At 40.5% G+C, this 19127-nt stretch overlaps 2 protein-coding genes and 1 pseudogene across 8 annotated transcripts; all 3 read left to right on the top strand.

The window, feature by feature from the left end:
• Positions 1–2456: 2456 nt before the first annotated feature.
• Positions 2457–3552, top strand: LOC129047401 (keratin-associated protein 4-3). Of its 3 annotated transcripts, none has more exons than XM_054546618.2 (2): positions 2457–2657; positions 2763–3552. In XM_054546618.2, the coding sequence occupies exons 1-2, from the start codon at positions 2506–2508 to the stop codon at positions 3196–3198; spliced, it is 588 nt and encodes a 195-aa protein (XP_054402593.2). In that variant the 5' UTR covers positions 2457–2505; the 3' UTR covers positions 3199–3552. The 3 variants fall into 3 exon arrangements, with proteins under 3 accessions (XP_054402593.2, XP_063575104.1, XP_054402591.2); XM_063719034.1 differs by having other exon boundaries at positions 2506–2611; positions 2732–3198; XM_054546616.2 differs by having other exon boundaries at positions 2506–3198.
• Positions 3553–8292: 4740 nt separating this feature from the next.
• Positions 8293–9002, top strand: LOC129054920 (keratin-associated protein 4-4-like; annotated as a pseudogene).
• Positions 9003–18257: 9255 nt separating this feature from the next.
• Positions 18258–18908, top strand: LOC112129695 (keratin-associated protein 4-6). Of its 5 annotated transcripts, none has more exons than XM_054546279.2 (2): positions 18258–18418; positions 18509–18908. In XM_054546279.2, exons 1-2 carry the CDS (start codon positions 18258–18260, stop codon positions 18906–18908), a joined length of 561 nt encoding a protein of 186 aa, XP_054402254.2. The 5 variants fall into 5 exon arrangements, with proteins under 5 accessions (XP_054402254.2, XP_063575102.1, XP_063575103.1 ...); XM_063719032.1 differs by having other exon boundaries at positions 18464–18908; XM_063719033.1 differs by having other exon boundaries at positions 18258–18553; positions 18629–18908.
• Positions 18909–19127: the final 219 nt, after the last annotated feature.

Genomic DNA, 19127 nt, shown 5'->3' with positions numbered 1-19127 from the left:
CATAAAGTAAAGACTTGTAAATCAAGTGTTTGCTAAACAAGTTAATGTGATAGAAATATTGCAAGGTGTTTGGTCTTTAATGATCTTAATTAAGACATTTAAGGATGCTATCATAGAATGAATAATCTGTCTCTGTCTTCTTGGGACTTCCTAGTTCTAGCAATGAGAGCCCTGAGTTCAGGGAATGCCCTCAGACTGGGCAATCAGAAACAGTTGGTCACCCTACCATGACACTGGTTGGTATAGTTAAAATGAAGCCCTGGCAGTTATTAGTACAGCTCTGAATGAACTAGTGATGCATGCATCAACATTGCTACTCTCACAGCCACATACGAAGGCAAAGATGACAGACAGAAAAAACAACTATGCTATATATAATTTGTTTGAATGTTCAAATCAAAACTAACCTATGGTGGAAAAATTATTAGAACATGGCTAATAATTTCCCCATATGGCTGCCTCTATGAAGTGATGAGTTTACTGAAGTGACATTTGGGGACTTTCTAGTATAATGAAAATGTTCTCTGTAGTCATCCATTTTCATACTGCATGAAGAAATACCAGAGACTAGGTAATTTATAAAGAAAAGGAGGTTTAATTGTGAGTCTCTAAAAAAGACTTGTGGTTCCACATGGCAGGGGAGGCCTCACAATCATGGCAGAAGGTGAAGGAGGAGCAAAGTCACCTCTTACATGGCAGAAGGCAAAAGAGCATGTGCAGGGGAACTGGTCTTTATAAAACCATCAGATCTCATGAGGCTTATTCACTATTATGAGAACAGCATGGGAAAAATCAGCCCCCTTGATTCAATTACCTCCCACCGGGTCCCTCCCATGACACCACGACACCACGACACATGGGGAGTACGGGAGCCACAATTCAAGATGAGATTTGGGTGGGGACACAGCCAAATGATATCATTCTCTATCTTGATAGGTGTGGAGGGTACATGGATGTACCCATTTATCAAAACTCATCAAACAGTACATTTGGGATTTGTTCATTTCAGTGTATGTAAATTTTACAGTATCATAAAAATAGATACAAACTAAATTAAAATATTTATTTATGAATTAATCCACCAAATTGTCATGTTTGCTAATTTGTTTTAAGTACGATTCTTTTAATTAAACTATGATGAGCTCCTTTAATGTTACTTTATCACAGTATAATACTGTGTGTGTGTGTGTGTGTGTGTGTGTGTGTGTGTGTGTTCCTTCTAGTAAACTGTGAACTCCCCTGAAGGAGAATCTACATCAAATTTGTAATCCCAATGGCTGGCAACTTGTGTCTCTCAGATTATCCATTTAATGCCTCTGTTTTATAAACAAGGCAGGACCTTGAGCCAGGTGCTTCTGTAAAGTTTGAATGAACAGAATAAAGCAGGAGGTGTCTGTGTGTGGCCATTAAACCCTCAGCATCTACATCATCTGGGCACTTGTTACAACTAAGTCTGTCCCCAACAATCAGAAACTCTGAGAGTAGGCCTCGCAATCTGTGTTTTGACAAGCCATCCAGATGACTCTAAGGCATGCCTGAGTTTGTCCACTACTAATTAGGGGATAAGGCAAAATCTTAATTCAGTAAGCTGGAATTTGCTAAAGTCTTCTGACATTTCAGATTGATCGAAAAAATGAGTTTTGTAATTTCCAAGCACGGGAACTCAATTCTGATAAGATGCAGATTCTAATCTTTCAACATTTTTGCTGTACTGAAAAATATTCAAAATTAAAAATGAGATGAGGAATAAAAATAAGGCTATGTCTTCTAGAATCCAAGAGCCCAGCTGGAGAGACATGACACAAACCTGTAAGACAGCAAAGTGGGATCTAAAGAAACTGTGACCTTTTAGTAACACCAGCTATCCAGATAAGTAGCCTACCAGGATTTAAGGATATAGGACAGGACCCAAAGTTTGAAACATCCAGGGAAATCCATTCCAGTGGTGTAGAGGCTACCAAGGTCACATAGAGGAAGAGCTACCCCTTTCCTCCTTGCTCAAAAATGACACACAAAATAGGACCTTTTCTTCTTGTCCCAGGCCAGATGCCACACTGAGTAGAAGGAATTTCCTCTCCCTTGGTCATTGGAAGAAATGAATAATTGGTAATGTAACTGACTAAATCTCATTCTGGTACTGGGTACAGAAAAAGAGAGTGAGAAATGTAATTCCAAATGCAAAGTATCACCTGATAGCCCCGTGTGGAGGAAGAGGAAGATAATTTGGTCTAGAAGATGCCATCAAGGTGAGAATCGAGGAAAAGTAGATGGTATAGATCTTATTATATCCGGACAAGAATATTTTCTTCCCAATGATTTGAAACCATTAAATGGACAAACATTATTGCGTAATCTGATAATTATTTAGCAATTAAATAAACAAAAACAAGAAAAATATAGTGACAACAGGAAACTGGGGCAGTATATAAGAGGCTCAAGGAGACTTCTAAACTCCAGAACCTCATTCTCCTGGAAACCCACTCAGAACCTCCACCCTCTGACACCATGGTCAGCTCCTGTTGTGGCTCTGTATGCTCTGACCAGAGCTGTGGTCAAGGTCTCTGCCAGGAGAGCTGCTGCCGCCCCAGCTGCTGCCAGACCACCTGCTGCAGGACCATCTGCTGCCGCCCCAGCTGCTGCATTTCCAGTTGCTGCAGGCCTTCCTGCTGTATCTCCAGCTGCTGCAAACCCAGCTGCTGCCAGACCACCTGCTACAGGACCACCTGCTGCCGCCCCAGCTGCTGCATTTCCAGTTGCTGCAGGCCTTCCTGCTGTATCTCCAGCTGCTGCAAACCCAGCTGCTGCAGGACCACCTGCTGCCACCCCAGCTGCTGCATTTCCAGTTGCTGCAGGCCTTCCTGCTGTATCTCCAGCTGCTGCAAACCCAGCTGCTGCAGGACCACCTGCTGCCGCCCCAGCTGCTGCATTTCCAGTTGCTGCAGGCCTTCCTGCTGTATCTCTAGCTGCTGCAAACCCAGCTGCTGCCGGATCACCTGCTGCCGCCCCAGCTGCTGTATCTCCAGCTGCTACAGGCCCCAGTGCTGCCAGCCCTCCTGCTGCCGCCCAGCTTGCTGCATTTCTAGCTGCTGTCATCCCAGCTGCTGTGTTTCTAGCTGCTGCTGCCCTTCCCGCTGCCAGACCACTTGCTGTAGAACAACCTGCTTCCGCCCCATCTGCTGCGGCAGTTCTTGCTGCTGAGTGAACCTGCTCTGGATTTGTGCACCTTCTTGCTCTCATCCTTCAGTTCAGGCAGAGAGTATCTATTCAGAGAACATGTGGACTTCCTGATGTCATGAAAACAGAGGCATGGACTGATTTGGGAAATACTTTATTAGTATGTATTCTCTTTTATAGAAGTTTTTATTACTGTTGAATCCGAATTTACAGTCAAATTCCGCATCACATGTTTTAGAATTCTTTATTCTAATTCAATATACATAAATCTTCAATTGGTACCCTTCTAGATGTTTCTTCCTAATGTTTTCTGTGGTATCAATTTTCATGTGGAATTGTTTGATGTTCCTCAGTAAAACTTCATAGTGTTCAAAAGCACCAAAAATGCTCATCTCTTTTCATTTGTTATAATATAATGGTATATGTATATTTCTATTTTCTGCACAACACAAGAGTACATGTTGTCAAACACCCTAATAATTAAAACATTCAATTGGCATTCTCCAGTTAGGCTTTATCCAAGCCAGAATTCAGTCTCATAGTAGAAACAGGAGAAGAATTTAAGAGACATTTTTGAACCTAACACATATAACATGAAAGCTGTGGAATATAACTGCCAGCACAAAAAATTGTCTTCAGTAAGCTACATCCCATGATGTGATTTAAACTAATTTAAACAGAAGCAGCTCAGTGTAGAGTACATTCTGTGGACTTGAGAATTATACAGAGTTGAGGCTGAATTCTGACTGTACTGCATATACCACCTATGATCTTAGACATGGCATTTAAACTCTGTCAACCTAGGATTACTTTTCTCTTAAGAAAGGATCATAATAACTCAAAAACACATGAAGGTAATCATAAAATGTCAATGAGATAAAGGTGCCTGATTGACAAATAAAAGCATGCTCTCTTTTACTACGAATTAGCCTCTTTTTTCTTTTTACTGTTTGTAAATAACTATAGATTTTGAAATAACTATAGATTAACATGAAGTTGAATAAGACAAAGTTCCCTGTACCCTTCATTCAGTTTCCTTCAGTGGTCACTTCTCATAGGACTATAGTACATGTCCCAAAATCTGACATTGGGACTAAGTTCTAGGGATCTAGTAACTAGCATGGTGATTATAGTTAATAATGCTGTATTGAGTACTTGAAATTTTCTGAAAAAGTAGATCTTAATTGTTCTCATTACACACACAGAAAATAATAACTATGTGAGGTGACAGGTATTAACTAACTTGGTTGTGATAATCATCTCACAATATATACATATCAAGGCATCATGCTGTACACTTGATATACATAAAATTTTATTTGCCAACTATACCTCAATAAAGCTGGGGAAAAATGAAAGTGCTGAAGTACTAGAAGAAATCATGAGAGATTTCTAAACATAATGCAAATTTACATTAAGCAAAACACACATGCTAACCTTACAAAGAAAAAAATAGTCAATTAATGTAAATAAAAGTGATCTCCACTGAGTCATCAGTAGGTACCAGCCATCAGGGTTCCTCAAGGATGTGATTCTTTTCCCATAATTCAAGGTCTCGAGGAAATCTTAGAGTTGTTCTCATACACCATAAAGGGGCTTACCAGGGTTTTAACCCCTTAACAGCTTGGAACCTGCTTCTGTTCACTCTGACTGAGGACAAAGGCTCAGGACCTCAATACGATGCTGTGTCTGGGTGCATCAGAGCCAGTGCAGGCTCAGAACACCAGCCAGTGCTGAAGCAGGGGTCCACTTAGGAGCCAGATTGTTATCATTCTGGTTGTGTAAGCCTGGAAATCAGGACCAGGGCAGCAGTAGAAACTGGTTAACAACACAACATCATATTCCATTTATTAGACTTATACGCACCTGAGTGCAGAGAGGGAAGCGCAAAGTAATTTCATCCAATTCCCTCCATCTGGCTCTTGCATGTGCCTCAGTCAGCAACGTCAGCTCACACTGAAACCCCTCCCCTGATTATCTCTAGAGGCAGCCCATTTCATAAAGCACCTTCCTCATGGTGAGTCAGATTTTGTTTCTCCCTAGGAACATCCTGTCTTCCCTATCCTATATCAGCCCATGGCAGCCATCTGAGGAAGTCCATTCTCATACAGAGCCCCTTCAGGCTGCACTGTCATTGCTTTTTCCACTTTTCTCCTTTTTAGGTTAAATTTCCAAAGCATTTCCATTTGTTCCTCATTGATCATAATGCCACCCTCACAGCAACTTTGCTTTTCATAAACCCCAATTTATCTTTATCCTTCTAGCCTGGATTGAAATGCATTTTCCAGATGTGTTCTGAACACTCTGGGAGGATTAGAAATGCCTCATCTACCTTAGTAAATGTTCCACTTTCACGTATATTTCAAGTTTGCATGCAGGAGTTAACAGAGCATTAGTGGCAGTTAAGTGGTTGGGTAAGTGTGAACTAATACTGAGGTTACTAGAGTGTGAAACACCTAAGTAGTCCTCATCATAAACTGCTTCAAGGTCTTCTTATACACATACAGTGGTTGTTTCTAGATGAGAAGTTCTCCACCTGCATTTCTACTGCATGACTGGAGTAATAGAGCTCATTGTGGTGATCCAGGTTGAGTACCCCATATCTGAAATGCTTGGCACCAGAAGTGTTTCAAATTTCAAGTTTTTTCAGAGTTGGAATATTCGCATTATACTTGTTGAGCATCCCTAACACAAAAACCGGAAATCCTAAATGTTCTATTGGGCATTTTCTTTGAGCATCATATAGGTACTCTAAAAGGTTTGGGTTTTGGAGAATTTCAGATTTTGGATTTTCAGATAAGATGTCCTCAACCTGTAATATTTTATCTGGTGAAGGGATGCTAAGAGTGAACACAACCTTAGGGTGTGTGTATAGTTAAATAAATACTCCCAATAAATTTAGATATATTCACTCTTCCCCAATCTCATTTGCCATGCTGCATTAATAAACACTCTTTTGATCTACAATTGGTTCTGATATTTCATCTTGTTAGGTTTGATTCCTTGTGAGAGTATTTCTGTAGTTTTGGAACCATGGTTCTTCCATTTGGCATATTCACTTTTTCTTACCTTCATGGCCCCCAAATATTTTGATGAGCATGTTTTATGGAAAGGCCCTCAGCAGAGTTGGGGTGTCCATAGTATCCTCAGAGAGACCAGTCCAAACAGAAATTGCTAACCCAAGAGCTTCCTAAAGTGGAGGGTGACACATAATTGGAAGAATATGGCACAAAGACAGGAAGTTTCTGCCTCCTTCCTTGGGTTTCCTTAACACCCAGGTTTGGGGGAGTGTGTGTGTGTGTGTGTGTGTGTGTGTGTGTGTGTGTGTGTATAATATTCCTAAGGTAAAGGGCCTTAGGAGATAAAGGTAAATACATATATATAAAAAATATATATTCCTAAATATGTTATTGTATATGTTATATATATTTATACATATTATTAAATACAAACATATTTAAAGAATATATATTATATATTCATAAATACATAAATATATATATTCCTATATTACCTATATATAAGGTTCTCTGTCTCTCTCTATATATATAAATATATATATTCCTAATATATATATTTCCTATATATAAATATATATATATTCCTATATATAAATACATATGTATTCCTAAATATAAATACATATATATATATATTCCTAAAGTCCTTTGGGGGAATATATATATTCCCCCAAACCTGTGTGTGTGTGTGTGTGTGTGTGTGTGTGTGTGTGTCTACATATATATATATATATATATATATATATATATATATACACACATACACATCAAAAGAAAATTATGGGCCTAGAAGAATTAAAATCACCCAAGTCAGACATAATGTGTATGTATGCGTGTGTATGTGTGTGTGTATATATATATAGAAACATATATATATACACACACATATATATGTGTGTATATTTATATACATGTGTATATTTATATATGTGTGTATATTTATATATGTGTGTGTATATATATGTGTGTGTATATACATATAGCAGGGACACCGGGTCCTTTACCTTAGGTTGGCAAGTAAACCTTATAAATAGAGGAGATGACTCAATGTGACTGTTAAAGCCAGAAAGACAGGAAGGAAAAGTCAGAAGGAAAATCAGCTCCTCAGAGCAGACAGCAGAGGGACCTGAACTTAGTATAGCTGATCTCTGTAGCCAGTTTCCCCTAAAGGCCCTGAAACTGAGTTTTGGAGTGCTGTTTCTCCAGAAAAAGAAACATCAGTAATTCATGACTTAGATGTCCACCTTAAAAACAATGAGAACACATGGACACAGGAAGGGGAACATCACACTCTGGGGACTGTTGTGGGGTGGGGGGAGAGGGGAGGGATAGCATTAGGAGATATACCTAATGCTAAACAACGAGTTAATGGGTGCAGCACACCAGCATGGCACATGTATACATATGTAAATAACCTGCACATTGTGCACATGTACCCTGAAACTTAAAGTATAATAATAATAAAAATAATTAATTAAAAAAAATTCTGCTTTCCCCATCAGAATGTCTAGAAAATAGGTCATGATTCATCGTATGGAAGGTGGCAAGGAATATATCCTAATAGTATTTGTGTTTTCATGCCACTGGCCACCTGTTTCACATTCAAACCTTCATTGCCCACTTGATCTATTACAAACATGCCATGAGATTAAAGCACAGCTTTCTCCTCCTCAGTCACCAAAAGAAAATTACGGGCCTAGAAGAATTAAAATCACCCAAGGTCAGACATAATGTATTAAGGAAAATGAGGCTGCAGCACATGGTACCTACAGGCAGATGTCACATGGCAGCTCAAGGAGGAAGCTACAGCAAGAGGCACACAAGAGGTTGTTCAAGAAGAGCTGACCTGAGGAATCCTAACACACCAGGGGAAGGAAATAATGCTTTTCTCCATGTTGACAAATTTAAGCAGAGAAACAAACTTGCCTAATTTGATAATTGCCTACTTATCAGGACAAACAATAACAAGGAAAGAGTGCTGCATCTGATGACATCAGGCCTTAGCAGGGTATAAAAGAGGATCTGGGGCAAGGAGACTTCCAAACCTTCCAAGCCCTCCTTCCTAGAAAGCCACCCAGAACCTCCACCCTCTGACACCATGGTCAACTCCTGTTGCGGTTCTGTGTGCTCTGACCAGGACTGTGGCCTAGAGAACTGCTGCTGTCCCAGCTGCTGCCAGACCACCTGCTGCCACCCCAGCTGCTGTGTGTCCAGCTGCTGCAGACCCCAGTGCTGCCAGTCTGTGTGCTGCCAGCCCACATGTTGCAGACCCCAGTGCTGCCAGACTACCTGCTGTAGGACCACCTGCTGCCGCCCCAGCTGCTGCAGGCCCCAGTGCTGCCAGTCTGTGTGCTGCCAGCCCACCTGCTGCCACCCCAGCTACTGTGTGTCCAGCTGCTGCAGACCCCAGTGCTGCCAGACCACCTGCTGCAGGACCACCTGCAGCCACCCCAGCTGCTGTGTGTCCAGCTGCTACAGGCCCCATTGTGGCCAGTCTCTGTGCCACTAGCCCATCTGCTGGCAAACCACCTGCTACAGGACCACCTGCTGCCACCCCAGCTATTGCATTTCCAGCTGCTACCAGCCTTCCTGCAGTATCTCTAGCAGCAGTAGCTCCTCCTGCTGTGACTTCACCTGCTGCAGGCCCTCCTGCTGCATCTCCAGTTGCTGTCACCCCAGCTGCTGCCAGACCACCTGCTGCAGAACCCAATGTTTCAACCCAACTGCTGTGTGTCCAGTTGCTGCCGCCCCAACTGCTGCCAGACCACGTCCTGCTGCCCCACCTTCTCTAGTGCTTCTTGCTGCTGAGGCTGTCATCTGGACTCACCTGTTTCTCATCAACCAGCAGTCTTGATGTAGCTCACCTATGAGCTGAGTTATGGGAAGCTAGTTGGAAAACTTCAGTTCCAACCAATTCTTAGATTGAATCTGGCCTCCAAATATATGCTCCCCCCACATTTTACCTCTCTACCAAATGAACATAAGTTGTAATTTGCTCTGAAATCTGTCAACTATCTTAATTGAAATATTTGCTCTCTGCCATAATTTCTCATATGGAGCTATTCCATTTTAAACAAATATTTATCTAAATAAACCTTAAATAAATTTTCAGGCATAGAAATATACAGATACTGTGTCTCATTATTTTTCTTTTTTGAGTGTGGTCATTACCAGTCAATTTTTCTGTTGTTCTTCTCTGCAGAATGTAATTTCAGGGGCACGCTGAAATTTCCTCAGCACGCTTTATTCTAATATACAATGGTGGTTTCTTAGAACAAGCACCTGGAACTCTCTTGAAGAGTTTCTCTAGCCAAGCAGAAAGCTCTGAACTGTAGAGTTAAAGCCTCTCGGAACAGTACTCAACAAATGAGTGAGGGCTGGTGAACACATGCTTTAGTTATTTCTCCTCCAGTTGGGAGCATGTTGTACCAGCCTGTCAGAGGTCCTCAGAGACACCAAATTCTAGCTGCCTACAGGGCTATTCTGATCATTAACTCATCTTGTATTCACTGCCCTCCCTTTCCTGGAGCATTTTTCGTGTTCCATACAGCACTTCTTGGGACCACCTCCCAAATATACTCCTGGGTCTGCTCCAGTGGGTACCCAACCTAAGACACCAGTGTTCCTAACCTCAGTATTAGTGCCCTTCAAAACATTTTCCTTCTTTATTGATATATAACAGATGCACATATAAAATTTTGATACATCCATATAATTTGTAAAGATCCAATCAGGGTAATTGGATTATCCATCACAATTTATCTTTTCTTTATGCTAAGACCATCTGAATTATTCTTTTGTAGCTACTTTGAAATGTTTAATAGATTATTGTTAACTATAGTCATCCTGCAGTTATATTGAATACTAGGTCATATTTTTCTCTCAAACTTATATTTGTACCCATCAATCCACCTCTTCATTTCCCACAGGCACCCTCCTCTGACTCTGATAACCAGCAATCTATTCTTTATCTTCATGAGTTCCATTCCATTAGCAATTTGTCTTTCTGTGCTTGGCCTATTTCAGTAACATAATTAAATCATTTTTATACAATATCAGTGGTTACCCTGGTGTCACGGTCAACTCTTGAGTATGCTGTCTACTAAATAGGTAAATGTTCTAAATATTTTTCTTCTTCTTCCTCTTCTTCTTCCTCCTCCTCCTCCTCCTCCTCCTCTTCTTCTTCTTCCTCCTCCTCCTCCTCCTCCTCTTCTTCTTCTTCCTCTTCCTCTTCCTCTTCCTCTTCTTCTTCTTCTTCTTCTTCTTCTTCTTCTTCTTCTTCTTCTTCTTCTTCTTCTTCTTCTTTTCTTCTTCTTCTTCTTCTTCCTCTTCTTTCTTCTTCTTCTTCCCAGTTTTGGCAGAGTTATCTCTGGACTAGTTGTCTTTAATCTCTCTCTCTCTCTTTTTTTTTTTTTTTGAGATGGAGTCTTGCTCTGTCACCCAGGCTGGAGGGCAGTGGTGCCATCTCAGCTCACTGCAACATCCACCTCCCAGGTTCAAGCGATTTTCCCACCTCAGCCTCTCAAGTAGCTGGAATTACAGGTATGTGCCACCACATCCAGCTAATTTTTGTATTTTTAGTGGAGACAGTGTTTCACCATGTTGGCCAGGCTGGCCTCGAACTCCTGACCTCAAGTGATCCATCTGCCTCAGCCTCCAAAAGTGCTGGGATTACAGGCATGAGCCATCACACCCAGTCTTCAATCTCTTTTTCTTCCACACTATTATATCTGAAGGATAAGGCAGAATTGCCACGCTAGTAACGTTTATTCTAAAAGAAACTGTGTTTAAGAGGTGTGCTAAGTTGGATTCACTCAAAATAGAACCAGAAACAAGGATTCTTGGATGAGTAATTTACAAGAAAATACTCTCAGGATAAATCAGTAAGAAACTGGGAAGCAGAATAGAGGAGTTTAAAAACCTAAGGCAGAATATGATTTTTGTTGAATTATTTTCTCTTCTGACCCCACAGGAAGCTCTAGAGTGTGATTAGTATCACAGAGCCATCTTTCTGAGAGACAAGGTGGTTGGAATTTTGCACTCAGACATCAGTTACCACTGGCTATGGGTCAACCCGTGGGAGAGGAAGAAGATTCATAGACGGTCCAATCCTCCAGATGACAATAAACATGATATATCACATTAATAGAATGAAGGACAAAAAGCATATGATCACTTAAGTAGATGCAAAAAAAAGCATTTTACAAAATCCAAAATCTTTTTATGAAAAAACTCACAGCAAATTAGGTATAGAGGGAATGTACCTCAACATAATCATGGTCACATATGACAAATCCATAGCTGACATCACACTGAATAGGGAAAAACTGAAAGCATTCTCCCTAAGAACTGGAACAAGACTAGGATGACAACTTTCACCACTCCTATTCAACATAGTACTGGAAGCCCTAGCCAGAGCAATCAAGCAAGAGAAAGAGATAAACAGCATTCAAATTTGAAAACAGAAAGTCAAATTATTTCTGTTTGCTGAATGAAATTGGACCCCTTTCTCTCACCATGTACAAAAATAAACTCAAGATGGATCAAAGACTTACATGTAAAATATGAAATTATAAAAATACCAGAAGAAAACCTAGGAAAAACTCTTCTGGACCTTGATCTAGCCAAAGAATTCATGACTAAGATCTCAAAAGCACAGGTAACAAAAGCAAAAATTGGCAGACGGGACTTACTTAAACTAAAAAGCTTCACACAGTAAAAGATGACATGATCTTATATCTAGAAAACCCTAAAGGCTCCACCAAAAAACTCTTGGATTTGATAAGCGAATTCAGTAAAGTTTCAGAATACGAAATCAACAAACAAAAATCAGTAGCATTTGTATACACCAATAATGATCCAGCTGAACACCAAATCAAGAACGCAATCTCATTTACAGTAGCTACAAAAATACTTTTTTTTTTTTTTTTTTTTTTTTTTGAGACGGAGTCTCACTCTGTCGCCTGGGCTGGAGTGCAGTGGCGCGATTTCGGCTCACTGCAAGCTCCGCCTCCTGGGTTCACGCCATTCTCCTGCCTCAGCCTCCCAAGTAGCTGGGACTACAGGCGCCCGCCACTACGCCTGGCTAACTTTTTGTATTTTTAGTAGAGACGGGGTTTCACCGTGGTCTCGATCTCCTGACCTTGTGATCCGCCCGCCTCAGCCTCCCAAAGTGCTGGGATTACAGGCGTGAGCCACCGTGCCCAGCCACAAAAATACTTAAGAATATATTTATCGAATGAAGTGAAAGATACCTGCAAGGAAAACTACAAAACACTGACAAAAGAAATTGTAGATAACACAAACAAATGGGAAACATCTCATTCTCATGGATGAGAAGAATTAATGCTGTTAAAATGACCACACTGCCCAAAGCAGTCTACAGACTCAATGCAATTCCTACTGAAATACTAATGTCATTTTTAATGGAATTAGGGAAAAAAAATCCTAAAATTGATAGGAAAGTGAAAAAGAGCCCAAGTAGCTAAAGCAATCCGAAGGGGGGAAAAGAAGCGGGAGGCATTACATTACCTGTTCTCAAATTATATTAAAAGCCTATAATAAGCAAAACAGCATGGTTTGGGGTTAAAAATAGACACATAGATGAGTGGAACAGAATAGAGAACCCAGAAGTATAGCCACATACTTATAGCAAATTGATTTTTGACAAAGTTGATAAGAACATACACAGGAAAGGAAATCCTATTCAATAAATAAATGATGCTGGGTACATTGGATTGCCTTTGCAGAAGAATGAAACCGGATCCCTATCTCTCACTATGTACAAAAATCAACTCAAGATGCATTAAAGGCTTAAATGTAAGACATGAAGCTATAAAAAATACTGGAAGAGGCCGGGTGTGGTGGCTCATGCCTGTAATCCCAGCACTTTGGGAGGCTGAGGGGGGGTGGATTTCTTGAGGTCAGGAGTTCAAGACCAGCCTGACCAACATGGTGAAACCCTGCCTCTACTAAAAATACAAAAATTAGCCAGGCATGGTGATGGGTGCCTGTAATCCCAGCTACTCCAGAGGTTGAGGCAGGAGAATCGCTTGAACCTGGGAGGCAGAGGTTGCAGTGAGCCGAGATCAAGCCATTGCACTCCAGACCGGGCGACAGAGTGAGACTCCATCTCAAAAAAAAGAAAGAAATATACTAGAAGAAAGCCTAAGGAAAACTCTTCTGGACATTGGTCTAGCCAAAAAACTAATGACTACGCCCTCTAAAGCACAGGCAACAAAACAGAAAATAGGCAAATAAGATTTATCTAAACTAAAAAGTTTGTGCACTGTAAGAATTAAAGAAAAAGGAAAGAAACATGAAAGATGACTTGCCAGTTAAGACAGGTTTATTTTAGAGAAAACAAACCTAAGAGCGGTGTTTGGCCAAGTTAGGTTGGAGGCACACTCTTTTACAGACTAAGAGTTTTTAGGGATTTAGGGTGGGAGAGTTTATTAGAGGCTTGGACTGCTTCTGTGTCTCTTTGTTGTGCTTATCTGGGAGGGAGAGTTGTGTGTCTATTCCCTTGCAGGCATAGCCCCTGAGTCTGCTTTTAACTTCCCTATCTTAGTGCACGTGAAGGGAAAGGAAAGTGCTTATTAAGGCCCACTCTTTTACTGGGGACCGTTGTATGAGGGTGAAGTTTGGCAGTTACCCAAGAGACTTTCCCCCTGCTTCCCTCTGTGCCCGAGCTATCTTATCTGTTTTACTGTCTGCTGTTTCTGGCTGCTTGTAGTTAGAAGAGAAGTGATTTCCTTGAAATGCATGAGGCTAGAAAGGGAGCTGCAACTTCAAGTGGCAGTGTTTGTCCAAAATGACGGTGCTCCTGGTCTGTCATGCACAGCAAAAGACATAATCCACAGAGTGAACAGGCAACCTGCAGAATGGGAGAAAATATCTGCAAACTATCCATCCAACAGGGGACTAATATCCAGAATTTACAAGGAACTCTAACAACAAAAACATCACAAATAATTCCATTGAAAAGGGGAAAAGGACATGAATAGACATTTTTCAAAAGAAGACATACAAATGGCCAATAAGCATTTGAAATAATGCTCTTCATCACTAATCATTAAACAAATGCAAATTAAAACCACAGTGAGAGATCATCTTATACCAGTAAGAATGGCTGTTATCAAAAAGAAATAACAAATGTTGATGAAGATAGAGCTGAAAGGGAACCTATAAACAGTTGTTGAGAATGTAAATTAGTGCAACCTCTATGGAAAACGGTATGGAGATTTCTCAAAGAACTAAAACTAGAACTACCATTTGATCCAGCAATCCCATGACTGAGTGTCTACCTGAAGGAAAAGAAATCATTATACCAAAAATATACCTGCACACATATGTTTATCACACCACTATTTATAGTAGCAAACATATAGAATCAACCTAAATGTCCATCAATGGATGAGTGGATAAAGAAAATGTGCTATATATAAACAATGGAATACTCTTCAGCCATAAAACGTAATGAAACCATGTCTTTTGCAGAAACATGGATGGAACTGGAGGCCATTATCTTAAATGAAACAACTCAGACATAGAAAAACAAATACTGCATGTTCTCAGTCACAGTGGGGCCAAATGATGCGTACACATAGGCGTAGAGTGTGGAATGAGAGACAATGGAGAGTCTGAAGGGCAGGGGTGTAGGAGGGGGATGGATGATGAGAAATTACTTGATGGGTAGAATCCACATTATTTCAGTGATGGATACTCTAAACGTCCTGACTCGACCATTATGCAATATATCCATGTAACAAAATTATACATTTACACGAATAAAATATCTTAAAAATATCTGAATTGGAAAGGAAGAAGTTAAATTGTTTCTATTTGCAGATGACATGATCTTATATGTAGAAAACCCTAAAGACTCCACTGAGAAACTGTGAGAACTAATAAACAAATTCAGTAAGGTTGCAGAGTATAAAATCAACATACAAAACCCAGTAGGTTTTCTATACACTAATAGCAAACTAACTGAAAAAAAAAATCAAGAAAACTATTTCATTTACAATAGTTACAATAAAATAAAATACTTAGGAACAAGTTTAACCAAGGAAGTGAGGATATCTACACTGAAAACTGTAAAACACAGATGAAAGAAATTTACGAAAACACAAATAAATGGAATAATATCCTGTGTTTATGAACTGAAAGAATATTGTCCAAATATTATTAAAGCAATCTACAGATCTCACGCAATCCCTATAAATATACCAATGACATTCCTCACAGAAATGTTTTTAAAAACTTCTAAAATTTGTATAGAACCACAAAATACCAAAGTGATCTTGGACACTAAGAATATAGCTAGAAGCACCACACTCCCTGACTTCAAAATAAACCACAACACTGCAGTAACCAAAATACCATCATTCTGACATAAAAACAGACACACAGACCAATGGAATGGAATAGAGAGACCAGAAATAAAGTCACTCATTTATAGCCAATTGATTTTCAACAAAGATGCCAAGAATGGGGGAAGGACAGTTTCTTCAATAAATTGTGTTAGGAAAACTGGGTATCCACATGCAGAAGAATGAAATTAGTCCCTTATTTCTTACAGTATAAAAAATCAGTTCAAATGGGTTAATGGCTTGAATGTTAGATCAGAAGCTATGAAATTTTTGGAAGAAAGCATGGGGGAAAGATTCATGACATTGGTCTTGACAATGACTTTTTGAATATGACCTCAAAAGCACAGGCGAAAGAAAAATTAGATGACCGAGATTACATCAAACTAAAAAGCTTCCACACAGCAAAGGAAATCACAAAAAGAGTCAAGAGATAACCTACAGAATTGGAGAAAATATTTATAAAGTACATATCTCATAAGGGGTTAACATCCAAAGTATAAAAGGAGCCCAAACAGCTCACAAGCAAGAAAACAAAAACCTGATTAAAAATGGGCAAAAGACCTGACTAGACATTTCTCAAAAGAAGACATACAAATGGCTAACAGGTTTGTGAAAAAGTACTCAACATTACTAATCATTAGGGAAATACAAATCAAAAGCACATGGAGATATCACCTTACTCCTGTTAGAATGGCTATCATCAAAAAGATGAAAGATGACAAGTATTGGCAAGGATGTGAAAAAAACTCCCTTGTACACTGGTGGTGGGAATGTAAATTAGTTCAGCCATTATGGAAAACAATATAAGGATTCCTCAAAAAATTAAAACTGGAATTACCACATGATCCAGCAATCCACTTCTGGGTACCTTATGTATCTAAAGGAAATGAACTCAGTATGTTGAAGAAACAACTGCATGTCCAGATTTATTGCAGCACTATTCACAATTGCCAAGATATGCACACAATGCAAGTGTCCACCAACGAGTAGGTGGATAAAGGAAATGCATTATATACTCAGTGCAATACTATTTGGCCGTAAAAAGAAGGAAGTTCTGTCATTTGTGACAACATGGATACATCTCGAGGAAATTATGCTAAGTGAAGTAAATCAGTCATAGAAAGACAGATAGCACATGATCTCACTCACATGATCGCACTCAAAAAAGTTGATATCATAGAAGTAGAGTAGAGAATGAAGATAACCAGAGGCTAGGGGTGGCTAGGGAGTCAGGGACTTGAGGAGATACTGGTCAAAAGATATATAATTGCAGCTGAACAGGAGGAATCAGTTCAAGAGGTCTACTCTATAGCATGGTGACTATAGTTAATGATGATATATTGTACATATTGTACTCTTGAAAAATTCTAAGAATGGATATTAAGTGTTCTCACTGCAAAAAAAATGATAGGTATGAGAGGTAATGCACTTATTAGCTAGATTTAACCCTTCCACAATGTATATATGCTTCAAAATATTATGTTGTACATGGTAAATACAATATTATATGTCAATCTGAAAAATAACTAATTGTTTTTAATTTCACTGAGCTTGAGCTCTTTCTATATTAAGCACATCATGCAAGACACAGTAGTGGGGGTAGATAGATTCTTAAAAGTATTATACAGGTGTTACACACTGTTAGGGAGCCTCTGTGAAATACAGACAGCCTCTCCTCGGACTGTTTGTTACAGCTATATGTAAATCTACAATTATCTCAAATTTCTTTTTTAAAAAGTGAAAACACACAGCTGCATTATGTTAACAGACAGTTAGAGGCATTTAAAAAAAACCAATGAGTTATGGAATAAAAATGGGACTATGTTTTCCAGAATCTAATAGATTAGCTGGAGAGACATGACACAAAATATAGGAGAGCAAAGTATCAACTTAAGAAACTGACCTATTAGTAACACCAAGTATAAAAATTTAAGGATATAGAACATGACACAAAATTTGAAACATCCAGGGAAACCCATTTCTTTATTATTATTATTATTATTATTATTATTATTATTATACTTTAGGCTCTATGGTACATGTGCGCAACGTACAGGTAAGTTACATATGTATACATGTGCCATGCTGGTGCGCTGCACCCACCAACTCGTCATCTTCAGAGTGAACAGGCAACCCATTTCAATAATGTAGAGGTCACCAAGGCCACACACAGGTATTGCTGTCCCTTTGCTTATTGCTTAATAATGACTCACAGACTAGGAATGCCACACTGAGCAGATGGGCTTTCCTTGCTATTGGTCATAGAGGGAATGCATAACTGGAAGTGTGGCTGACCAAATCCCATTTTGGTAGAGGGTACCTGAAGCGAGAGTGAGAAATGCAATTCCAAATGCAGGGAATCACATGAACAGCCCTCTGTGGAGGAAGAGGAAGAGAATGTGGTCTAGAAGATGCTACCAAGGTGTGAATCATGAGAGAAGGCAGATGTGATAGATCTTATTACATCCGGACAAGAAAATTTTGTTTTCAACAAGTTTAAACCATTAAATGGGCAAACATTATTGTGTAATCTGATAATCACTTAGTTATTAAGTAAACAAAAACAAGGAAAATGTGGTACCAACAGGACAGCTGGGCAGTATATAAGAGGCTGTGGCCCAAGGATTCTTCCAAACTTGAGAACCTCATTCTTCTAGAAATCCACCCAAAACCTCCACCCTCTGACACCATGGTCAGCTCCTGTTGTGGTTCTGTCAGCTCTGAGCAGAGCTGTGGCCTGGAGAACTGCTGCCGCCCCAGCTGCTGCCAGACCACCTGCTGCAGGACCACCTGCTGCCGCCCCAGCTGCTGTGTGTCCAGCTGCTGCAGGCCCCAGTGCTGCCAGTCTGTGTGCTACCAGCCCACCTGCTGCCGCCCTAGCTGCTGCATCTCCAGCTGCTGCCGCCCCTCTTGCTGTGAATCCAGCTGCTGCCGCCCGAGCTGCTGCATCTCCAGCTGCTGTCGCCCCAGCTGCTGTGTGTCCAGGTGCTGCAGGCCCCAGTGCTGCCAGTCTGTGTGCTGCCAGCCCACCTGCTGCCGCCCCAGCTGCTGCATCTCCAGCTGCTGTCGCCCCAGCTGCTGTGTGTCCAGGTGCTACAGGCCCCAGTGCTGCCAGTCTGTGTGCTGCCAGCCCACCTGCTGCCGCCCCAGCTGCTGCATCTCCAGCTGCTGCCGCCCCTCTTGCTGTGAATACAGCTGCTGCCGCCCCTGCTGCTGTCGCCTCTGCTGCTGCCTGCGTCCAGTCTGTGGCCGAGTCTCCTGCCACACCACTTGCTACAACCCAACCTGTGTCATCTCCACCTGCCCCTGCCCCTTGTGCTGTGCCTCCTCTTGCTGCTAATGTCTCCTTGTGATATTTGTCATACTATGAATGTCTTCATTAGTCATATAAAATGCACTGTAGCCAGCCAGTCACTGGAAAAATGAACACTTCCCTGCCATTTTGTCTCATGTGGCATTCAGAGTGGACATTCAGCTCTTCTAGGAAATGACAGACAAACACATTCATTAAAATATGTTATGCCAGGCCCCAATGCAGTCATTTTTAGATGAAAAGTGT

This window comes from Pongo abelii, chromosome 19 (assembly GCF_028885655.2).
Source record: "Pongo abelii isolate AG06213 chromosome 19, NHGRI_mPonAbe1-v2.0_pri, whole genome shotgun sequence".
In the NCBI taxonomy this organism is placed as follows: Eukaryota; Metazoa; Chordata; class Mammalia; order Primates; family Hominidae; genus Pongo; species Pongo abelii.
Note: the sequence above shows the minus strand (reverse complement) of the source record. Positions and strands in the feature narration are given on the sequence as shown.